This window comes from Aplidium turbinatum, chromosome 1, assembly GCF_918807975.1.
Source record: "Aplidium turbinatum chromosome 1, kaAplTurb1.1, whole genome shotgun sequence".
NCBI classification, from domain to species: Eukaryota; Metazoa; Chordata; class Ascidiacea; order Aplousobranchia; family Polyclinidae; genus Aplidium; species Aplidium turbinatum.
In genome coordinates this window covers 50,775,758-50,787,467 of record NC_137472.1, presented here as the reverse complement: position 1 = coordinate 50,787,467, position 11,710 = coordinate 50,775,758, and the positions used below count along the sequence as shown (strand labels likewise).

At 37.4% G+C, this 11,710-nt stretch overlaps 1 protein-coding gene across 1 annotated transcript; it reads right to left on the bottom strand.

The window, feature by feature from the left end:
• Positions 1-5,543: 5,543 nt before the first annotated feature.
• On the bottom strand, positions 5,544-11,452 carry LOC145782428 (sphingosine-1-phosphate lyase 1-like). Its single transcript, XM_082594215.1, has one exon. The coding sequence runs from the start codon at positions 11,436-11,438 to the stop codon at positions 9,750-9,752; it is 1,689 nt and encodes a 562-aa protein (XP_082450341.1). The 5' UTR covers positions 11,439-11,452; the 3' UTR covers positions 5,544-9,749.
• Between the last annotated feature and the right edge of the window lie 258 nt (positions 11,453-11,710).

Sequence of the window (11,710 nt, the reverse complement as noted above, 5' to 3'; positions counted from 1 at the left end):
TATTTCTTGCTCTGTCCTATGCTTTGTCAAACCCAGAGATCATCGCAACGCGGTAGCCTCAGGTGGAATGCGAACAAACTTGTTTCAAATTTATTATTTTGTAACGTTTATCATCTAGTGTTATCAATGGGTAGGCAATGTCATATGTCTGTACTCATTAAAAAGATATAGCCTACTCGCTATTTGGTTTTGGGTTACGACAATTAAAACTATTTGAAAATCCCCACCGCTACTGCATAGCAAAGCAATTTCAAAACGAAAAGCTCGTGGAAGGACTTGTCCTTACATAATTGGTGTCAATTGGAGTAGCCTGCTTAACATGACTGAAGCCACCAGAGGCGTTCAAGGAGCAAACTTATTGAAGGCTACGGATTAGAATCAAGACCCAAGGTAGGGCAAAATAACTTAATATAAAGTTCTTAGCCCTTAGGCAACATGTAGCCGCGCTTAGGTGAAGCACAGTTTTCTAAACCAAGACATAGTCCACAAAGTTTGTGCGCTCGTCAACAACACGTGGATTTAAACCAAATAGCTTAGTAACCATTTTTGTTGTCAATGCCCCGCAACAACTCATTTGTATACACCGCTTTGTGATAAAATTTGATGGATCAGACTTAAAGCGTCATGAGCAAAACCCAATTTGCAAAGTTGATCTTTTTCGCATTCTATCTAGGCTATGTAAAAAAAATACCAAGTTAGAGATCAGGCATCAGAAAGTTCGAATAAATAGCACGTGTTTGTTTCTCTCCAAAACTTGTATTCATTTCGACTAATGGACAAGTGGAACATAGCTTGATCTGGTTGCTCAGTTGATTAAAGGCTCGACTTGTACGGTACACGAAAAAAATCTCAAAATCAAGCGGCGCTGGTTCGACTGTCAGGATATTCGCTTGAGCAACGCATTTTAAAGACGGTAACATCACTTTTGTGACTACAAAATTGGGCAAGTGGAGTCAAAACTTTCCTATTTGGAAACTTGGTGGTCTGGTTGGGTTACATTAAAACATTTATACTTTTCTTTTGTCTGCAATGCTAGAAAAAAACAAGGCATTTGCCAGTTTTCTCAAACTCAAAAGGAGTCTTTGCGTCCTTTAGTCATAAACTGGTACCAGTGCTCCTAGAATTGTATTACTTTTGGCGCTCAAGGCATTAAAAATAATTCGATGTTAACGGACTCTTTCAAGCTGGTTGATATGATCATTGTAAACGAAAGCCATGTGCATTGTGCATATTGGCATAACGATGTTTTACGTTACTTCAATGCTAAATGAGTTTTGCTTGCTTGTGGCCTACTTTTGTGCCAGATCTGTTGCGTCATGAATTACTTAGCATCTACGTTAACGAACAACTTGCTGATGCAACACTAGTCTACAAAAACAAAAACAAATTTCTGCTGTTTGGACTTTGACAACTGATTTCAGGTAATTTATGAGTGCTGAATCCGAATCTGAACTCAGATTTTTACTATCACATCAAATTTTTGAGATATTAAAAACAGAGAGAGACTGTTCACCAGGCATTTTATAATAAAAGTAATTTGCGTTCTTCTGGTGACTATTTACTAGGTTACCTCCTGATGTTAAAGATGATAACTAGCTTTTGTATTTCCGACGTTTCGTCAGTCAGCACGACTGACTTTATCAAGGTGGCTAAAACAGGTTAACACAACCTGTTCAGCAACGATGGCACAACACAAAAACGTACTGATAAAATGAATAAAGTAAGCAGCAAGAATCAGAATTAAAACACGCAACAAGACACCTAGAGGTTAAACTGAATGCAGTGAATGCCTAAAACCAGTAGGCTGCTTTCCAACAGCGTAAATTTATCTATCTATTGGGCCACCGTCAAGAAACATTGAAAAGTCATCAGACAAGACAGAAACCAAGGGAATTGGCATTGGTTTCTGTTATTGCCAATTCCCTTGGTTTCTGTCTTGTCTGATGACTTTTCAATGTTTCTTGACGGTGGCCCAATAGATAGATAAATTTACGCTGTTGGAAAGCAGCCTACTGGTTTTAGGCATTCACTGCATTCAGTTTAACCTCTAGGTGTCTTGTTGCGTGTTTTAATTCTGATTCTTGCTGCTTACTTTATTCATTTTATCAGTACGTTTTTGTGTTGTGCCATCGTTGCTGAACAGGTTGTGTTAACCTGTTTTAGCCACCTTGATAAAGTCAGTCGTGCTGACTGACGAAACGTCGGAAATACAAAAGCTAGTTATCATCTTTAACATCAGGAGGTAACCTAGTAAATAGTCACCAGAAGAACGCAAATTACTTTTTTGAGATATGATAACAAAATACTTTATTTTTGTCAAAAGTGAAACATTTGCGTTTACTACCAACATATGCAGTGCTATAACGAAAGGTTAGTGTTAGAATCTTTGTGGTTTCATGTAAAACATTGACGGGGAGAGGGGGTCAGTTATATCGTCGGCAGCAATTGCTGAGTCGGCAGCAATTGCTGAGTGGTTAGCGCGTTGGGCTCGCAGTCGAGAGCCTGCATGTTCGACTCCAGCCACCCGCACTTGCTGTTGTTTCTCTGGGCAAGAAACTTTACGATAATTGCCTCTACCCAGTGATCGATTTCGAGTAATGGGTAGTACCAAATTTCAGTAATAAGTAGAGTAGACAACCGGAAACAGACATTGCCGTCGGCTGCAGCGTGGGTCAGGTGTACGTCGGAAGGCGTACACCGATGCATAGCGCTCAAGTCCGCTTTCCCGCAATGCAGGGTAAACATATGAAAAACAAACAAACAAACAAACTTTTAGCTTGTTATTATTGCCTTGTTAATAGAGTTGCTTAAAAAACAAATTGGTATCAAAATTTTAGTTTGTGGGTGTATTTCAGCTACTAATGCACTACATGGCCTAGATTTCTGGATATAGCATAATGTGTATGTGTGATAAACGCAACGCCAAATTTTCCACTTTTAAAAAAAGTAACAATTTGTAGTTATCAACTTATCATATCTCACAAACCTGACGTGATAGGCAAAATCTGTGTTCAGATTCGGATTCAGCGCCCCAAAATTACTCTGTATCAATTTTTAAAGTTCATGCCGCGAAAATCGTGTAGACCAGTGTAACGTTTCTATTTCGACATCAGAAAAAAAAGTTTTTTTTCTAATTGGGAGTTTAAATCTACGCAAACATTTCTTTGCGTCAGTTTTACACGACATTGAATAGAATTGCTTAGCAGTTTGGAAATATCGCATTTATTAAATAAGCTTTTGAGAAAAACTTTTAATTCTACTGTAATTTTAAAAAGGTTAGCCTATGTTAAATCTTTCCGAAGTATTTGTTAATTATAATTGTGTCTATTTAGTCGTGATATAATGCTTAGACGTAGCCTAACACCTTGTAAATGAATTCTTGGAAAAAGGGTTGTCAATAACCGGTAAATGTGATTTTCATTCATAGCTTGTTTAATTTGTTAACCAGTTGTGCATCTCATATAAAATTTAGTATATCGTACTATATGATGTCTACACTGTGCTGTAACTGTTTTTATTTATGTTTTTGTATTCGTAAAGTCACGGTTATTTTCTCCAGAAAAAAATGCGACCTGACAGACAAAATTGAGTGCTTCGACGAAACAATAGTTGCGCGTTTTCCCAACATAGAACGACTCATTCAGCTTGGTGGTGGCATGCGAGCAGACAATTCAAGTAGCATCATCTCAGTGTAGATTGGGTGTTTAACATTATTCTTACAAGGACTGCAATCCATTCAGGTGCACCTGGATGGATGGAATAATTACGACACGTGTAATAGCTTTTTTTTCATATATTTATCCTGCATTGCGGGAAAGCGGACTTGAGCGCTATGCATCGGTGTACACCTTCCGACGTACACCTGACCCACGCTGCAGCCGACGGCAATGTCTGTTTCCGGTTGTCTACTCTACTTATGACTTAAATTTGGTACTACCCATTACTCGAATTCGACCACTGGGTAGAGGCAATTATCGTAAAGTTTCTTGCCCGGAGAAACAACAGCAAGTGCGGGTGGCTGGAGTCGAACATGCAGGCTCTCGATTGCGAGCCTAACGCGCTAACCACTCGGCCACTGCTGCCGATAGAAAACTTTACTCAGCCAATCTCGGTAACCGGACCTGTGGTAACAGTTCAAATCCTCTTCATTCTACGACTACAAGCAGTGGCGTATTTAGAAAGTTTGTTAGGGGGGGGGGCCAAGACATTGTGTCAGTCAGCCGCATAGCGGCTGACTCAACGGCTGGAGGCCAATAGGGGTAGTCTCAACGGTAGTACATGGAAAACTCAAGTTTGGTGAAAATGGTTGTTAATTGTTTCAAATTTTTTCTACTTGAGTAAAAATTAGACTTGTTTGATCCTTTAAATAGGGGGAGTAGGCTATACCAAAATGTCATATGATGCGTCAGAATGGGGGGAGAGGGTTAGTTGAAGCCGTCAGATAGGAGGGGGTCCAAAATCAAGAGCAAATCCGTAGAAGTAAGTTACTGTTCCAATCAATGAACCAACAAAAGATATCAAACACTTCAGAACATAAACAATAAGTTAGTCCTTCCGACCTCGAATAGCCTACCTTTTGAACATTCTCGGCGATTCGCAATGACAATTTACAGTTTAATGCGATGGCTGCGCTTGGCAAATATATCAATGACTGCATCATACTCGAGTATAATATCCTTGTTTAAATACATCTGAGCTAGTAGACCATCCAAACGTGGCTCGGCCATGGTCGTGCGGTAATAATTTTGCAGGTAGGCTACTTTAGTGAACGGAAACATCGCTCATTGGAGGCAGTTGTAACTGGAAGCGTAGCAAAGATTCGAAGTAATTTATGGATAATTGCCGAGTTATTCAACAGCTTGACACGCATCCACAAAAGTCGCATGTCTTTTATCCACAGAAACTGCAAGCCGATTCGCTTTTAGTAATTTAATAGTAGCTGCAAAGCAATTGCTTGGTTCAACATCCAGCATTTCATGGTAGGCATGGTAGAAGTCGAAAATCTCGTCGATCGGGCAGTTCTCATCTTCATGAATCAATGAAGGCAGATATATCATGTGCTGACTTTAAAAGCTAGCGAGCAGTGCTCATTGGATCTCTCGTGAATTTGTGCCATGCAATTGTCAAGAAAAGGAAGAAAAACTGTTTGTTTGAAATAGATCTCCGCGGTTTCAGCTGGAATGTTAGGTCAATGTTGTTGTCTAGGTGCTCTCCGCGGCATTCGGATTTCTTCGCCAAAAACTGAGCAAGTCTTGCCAAAAAGTTGGTGAAAAAGCCTATTATCGCCCCTTAGGTCTTGTGACACAGTTGCGCAGGATGAATCACCCAAGCAATTATGTCTTGTGCTACAACTTTTTTTTGCAAAATTTACAATTTTTTTTACCTGATCATTAGGGGGAGGCCATCGCCCCTTATCCTCCCCCCTAAATACGCTACTGACTACAAGTATGCGGTACTCCCAGGAAAAACCTATCGGAGGCTTACTCAGTCCAAGGATTAATATTCAACTATCTTCTGGATAAGTGGAACGAACACAATTAAGATGTCACTACTTATACAGGTTTATTGAATTTGAAGCGCTAACTCTTTTCGATCTACATACAACAGAATCACACAAAAACTACAAACAATCATCACACGAATTAGCAATAAAGCAAAAATACCAACAACTGATAGGTTTTCATCAACACAAAAAAATTTTGAGGGTGAATTGGCAGCAGAACAATCATTGCTGTGTTCAAAAAAAAGTACACTTTCGATACTTGAAGTATTGTACTTTTAAGTTTTAAGCTTGTCAAAGCAGTCAACCAAAAAATCACTGCATTTTGCGATTGCGAAAATAGTTTGAAAAATATTTCATGAACTGCTACAGTATTACAAACAAGGGTAGTGGGCCTGCGAAAGTTAACTTCAAACTGCCATGAGTAATCGCGTTGCAACAAAAATAACTGCAAAAACTTGCAAAAGTCAATACTAAACAAAGAAAACGACGTGTAAAACAACATGACAACAGTTTCCAACGATTTTTGACTGCTGTCGTTTCAAAATCCTATGACTTACCATGAAGTAGTTACAGTGTGTTAGAATGATAAAGTTATGTTTAAAGTAAACTGAAGCAAAAGCAACAAAAATTTGGTCACGAAAACGTGCAAGTAAATGTTGCCACTCTTACTTGTCCGTGGCAACAAGAAATTTGCTTGCAGAAATATTAACATTACTGATAAAACTAACATGTGATAACTGATAACGAATACAGATCGAGACATTTTGTAGTTTAAAAATCAAGAACCTGTACAAAATTGATGAAAGCTTTCAAAAAACGTTTTTTAAGTGGATATCCATTATACAACTACGTTCTACATTATTACAAACTAGGTAACCACTGCACACTTACATAAGATGTTGCTACATGACATTGTAAAACTTCCACTGTGCAGACAAAGCACATGATGGTTAAGTAACAACATGCAATGGTTGCATGCAGATCAAAGTCCAACTTTTACTCAAACACAACACAGTTGAACAAAGTTAACGATATCTCTTCCGTGTAATCGATTTCTGAAAATGTATTAAAAACTACAAAACAAATTGACATACATAAATGATTAAACGGGTGCTGTGTTATGCTGCCGTGCCAGACTATTTGTCGTCAATTGGTGCCAACAATTCGGCAGCACTGTAGCTCCAACATAAACGCCAGTTAAGTTTAGTCGTTAAAGTTGGAAAATGTGTGTTTGTCCGGCTAAACATTTGCACAAAGTACAATTTTTTACACACCAAGCTTTGGTGGATCGTTCACTCCGACTCTCCGAGTGATAGCAAAAACCATTTAGTCAAAGGTAGAATTTCATAATTTTAAGAACCCACGAAATGTGTCGGATTTACTATCAACTGCAAATACCCAACTAGCAATATGTACTGTAGTACGCAAGCATGTAAAACAATGATATAAATTCTTACTACCCTATAGAACACATCCAACATTAGTGGATGTTTATAGTATTTATAATTTCCAAAGGACTAGAAAAAAACCTAGCTAGTCAATAATCTTTTCATACGTTCTAGTTTGGAGGTTTCCTTGCACTTGTTACTGCGTACCGTAAAAAGGATAATTTACAACGTCATCTATTCACATGACCACAATTGCCTGACTTGCTTCAGGCAACACACCAAGCATAAGGTAGAAACTTCTTATTCCACACAAAGAGACAACGTTAAACTTTACAAATACAAGAATCTTTTTAGTTCAAAATGTCTTTTAGTGTAAATTCAAACCCAGAGAATCTTCTTACAGAACAATATTTTACAAACAAGCGAACTTTTATGAAATGAAGAGTTAATGTGAAATCATGGTGCGTAGCTAGTGATTTGAGGTCGCACATTTTAACATAATCAAAAATTAAAGATACAAAAGTACAAATTGATGTTACAAAAGTCTTAAACTCGAAAAAACAATAAACAAAAAATTGAAGAGCATTCCACAAAGAACTCCGAGAGTTGAGTTTTCTCGCCTATCACAGAGTACATGAAGTGATAACTTTTCTTACATTCTGCGATAAAAGCAGAACCACTGAAAATATTTTTATGCAACTGCAAATTAGTGATGGCAAAAATGGATGCAATTCATTTTCAGTGATGCTTGTCAACGGTACAGCCGGTGCTAGTTAAATATTGAATCAATCAACGACCCATCACAAGGGTGCTTTGATTCACAATCAGTTGATTATTAACATAAATTAGAAGACCAGAACACAACGGGGTGCAGACAAAAAAAGCAATGATGTAGCGAGTCAAAATAACAAAGGAAACTAAAGCTCGTTTGTAAACGAAACGCTTACTTTATCATTGATCACAGACATCACTGCAGCAACAAAAAATCAAGACTTTTGCAGTTTTGCTCATCAGCTAGAATGCACAGCATAGAACATCAAATCTACAGTATTTGAGGCAAAAATTCTAGATAAATCAATGCAAAAGCAGAGGCATCACAAATCAAACCTCAAAACTTCTTGCATCTCCTGCAAACATTCGTTCGGGCAAATCGATACTTTGAATTTATTCAGCAATTCATTTTAAAATATTCCAACGCGTTATTTGCATATTGGTTTGAAAAAAGAACAAAAAAAAACTCTAGAACAGGACACAGCTTTCTTGACAAAGATCAGCACAACAGTGATACTAGCCATCGGATGTGAAATAACCGCTTTGCTTACTACAAACGCAACAAAATGTATCTAACCACTTTTTAGAGTAAAAGTGTGAAATATTTGGTACACATACGTCAGGGTGGTTTCAAGTGGACAACTTGGCCTATTATGCAGGTGAACCTGTAATTGCAAGACACGAAAGTCACAGAAACTTAAATAACTATCGAAATATGTCAGCTAAAACTAAGGGCGCCATGAGTGGAAGACAAACAAAATTTAAATAAACATTTGGAACGCATCATCAAATAGGTTTGGTTGCCCTGACCATTCTTTTTTAATATTAATTGTCAGCCATGCATTTTTATGTAAATAACGGGAAGTAAAATTCATTCGTTTCACAAGCGAAATGAATTTATCGAATATGGGCTTGGCGACTTATGTTCCACTGCAAAACAAAATACATTACGGTATCTCAACTCAGATATTTATGATGCTCAATGCTTAGCCTGGCCTGTTAAACTAGAAACTTCCTAATTCCATGAAACATTTTTTCTCAATAATAACAGATTCTCCAACAGGCATTTTTACCCAGCAATCATCAGGGGCATAGTTTGCACTGTTGTAGAGCTATTAACCAAAAGAGAAAGTGTTGCATGCTTCATCTTGACAATAAAAAAGGAACTTCTATCGAACCCCGGTCATTTATTTCAAAACGTTATGCTGCAACCAATCTGAAAAAAATAATTTATATACATACCGCGTATACTAGTCATTAACTGTGGTTAAAAAATACATATCATCATAATATTTTTCTTAAGTAAAAGTTTAAAATGTATTCAAACTGAATATTCTATTATATATATATACCTTTCATTAAAATCTGATTGACACCCAAATGAACACTAAGTTCACATAAAGTCAGGGTTGTAGCGAGTAGCTGCCCGGGTAGGGTGGGTTATTTATAAAAAAACAAACTTTTTTTTAAATGACGTGACTAGATCTACAAAACTAGCGTTGCCAAATGAGAAATTCTGTTTTAATATGAGAAAAATTTAAAACTGTTCAAGAGAAAAACTTATAGCAACACCTGTGACAAACAAACCTGTTTCGTTAACTTTCAAAAGCCAAAGTGTGTTATTTTCAACAACTAATCAAATAAATACAGCAAAGTTTGGGTGTTCATCGGGATTGGTATCTTTCCTATCAGTAGTTTTGTTGCAACTACTGCAAAAAAACAAAAAAAATAATAAACGATTAAATTCTTGTTACATTTTAGCAGACTTAGCAACCAGCAACTTCCTGCCTAGGAGAATGAGTTTTTACATGAATGCATGTTGCATTGTTGCATAAATACTAGTCAATTCATTCTTTATCTAATAAACAAATTACACAAAAAAATATTTTTTTTGGCTGTTTTTACATGATAAAACCCAGTTTTGGCCATTAAAACCTGGGAGGTTTGGGTTTTATTAAGAAAAAAAAGTTTTTTTTACAACCCTTCATAGATTGAAAACAAATTTATTATCATAAAGAAAATTTCTAGGGACAAATTTCAAAACTTAAATTTTCCATATGCAAGAAATTTCGGTTAGTTGTCTTGTATCAGTTAACTCCATTTGATACAGTTGATATACCAGTGGCATCATAACAAGCATCCAGGAAGGTGTGTGCTATTTCAGAAACGATAGAACGATCTGGCACTGTTTGTGCCATTCCGTACATGGCACCGGCACCCGTCACTCGAGCAGAGGGAGCTTGCATGATAACAGCAACACTTTCTTTAACATCGTGAATTAGTTGATCTGCAACACCTGGCTGTGTGTGAGGCACCGTGCAGCAAATGTGAATGCTTGGTGGAAATTGAAGATTGTTTAAATTCCATCCGCGCTGAACTAGGGCAGAAGAGAGATGAAATACATCAAAGTCATGGCTGCCGATAGCAATCACAGACATTTTTGGTTCTCCAAATACAAATATGTTTGGTATGTTTCGAAGACCATTTTCTATGTATCTTGCCGTACTGATTATGCTTCTTGTTTTGCTGACGTATCCTTCTCTACCAATATGAACCATTGTAGCCCAACAGGCAGCTATAACTGCTCCACTTCTGCTGCCTCCTATTGTTGGAGTAGCATAAATACCTCCTTGCCAGTCTGGACTCACAAAATACTGATGATGAATCCATTTCTGTGATGAATAAAGAATGACTGAAGATCCTTTAGGAGCGTAGCCATATTTGTGGGTATCAGCTGATATGCTAGTTACTCCAGGTAATGAAAAGTCACAAGGATGAAGAGGGTATCCAGCTTCTTCCATAAATGGCAATAAAAATCCTCCGAGACATGAATCTACGTGGACAGGGATACCATATCGTAAGCCCAACTTTGCAATTTCTGGAATGGGATCCACAATTCCATGTGGAAACTGGGGTGTAGAGCCAACAAGCATACAAGTGTTCCTGGAAATTGCTCTCTTCATGGCATGAAGATCAACTTTACGAGTAATTGGATCAACAGGAACATGCACTAATTTGATTCTAAAATAATAACATGCTTTGTCAAATGCTGCATGAACACTAACAGGGCAAACTAATTCTGGTTTCTTTATTCCTCTGTCATAGGCCCAATCTCTATATGTTTTGCATGCTAATAAAATGCTTTCCGTTCCACCTGATGTGACACTGCCACAAGACTTTGCTGGATCACCACGAAAGAGGTTGCATGCCATTCTAACAACTTCCGCTTCCATTTTTCTTTGTGATTTGAATACATCAGCATGAAGAGGGTTTGACCAAGCAAATTTGTGATAGACATCAGAAATTATATTTGTCAATTCAGGGCCACCACCATAGACAGTACCAGATACTTTGCCATTACTCCAATTCACATCATCTAGCATAAGATACTTGTCAACTTCAAGTAAAACTTCAACTTTGTTTTTGCCTTGGGGAGGTAAATGTTGCAAATAAGAATGTCCTGGTTTGAGAGGAAAAAGCTTACTTGCACAAACATCAGACAGAACTTGATCTACTTGCTTTTTCACATAACCTCGAACAATTGGAAGTTTTTTTACATAATAAAAGAAACTAGACGTTATTCTCTTAGACAGACTTTGAGTGTCATCAAAAAGATATGAATAAATCCACTGGCAGCAAAGAATTGAAGATATAGTAACAAATACAATAAACCATGGTGCTATACCATCCAGTTCATTGTTGATTGCTTCTGTAGTTTGTTTAAAAAGGGATAAAATTTCTTGATAAACAATAGTGCTAATGGTTACATCTGCCATTTTTCTTTGTGAGTGCTTTTCCTATTGCAAAAGAAACAAAATCAGTTAAAATAATTACATTCTGTGATATCCTATTATACTTACTAGAGTACAGTAGCCAACTTATTTCACAAGACACAATCAAAATATGACAAGGGAAAGTTATAAAATTATATTCGGGTTCGACTCTCAGGGTATGCACTTGAGCAACGTAAATTAAGGACTTCTCTCTATTCAGCGGCACCTAATGGATGGAATAAATCCCGGCAACAACACTTCAACAATTGAAAACT

Coding starts and splice junctions, on each gene's coding strand:
- LOC145782428 (XM_082594215.1), bottom strand. CDS start 11,438: ATGGCAGATGTAACCATTAGCACTATTGTTTATCAAGAAATTTTATCC.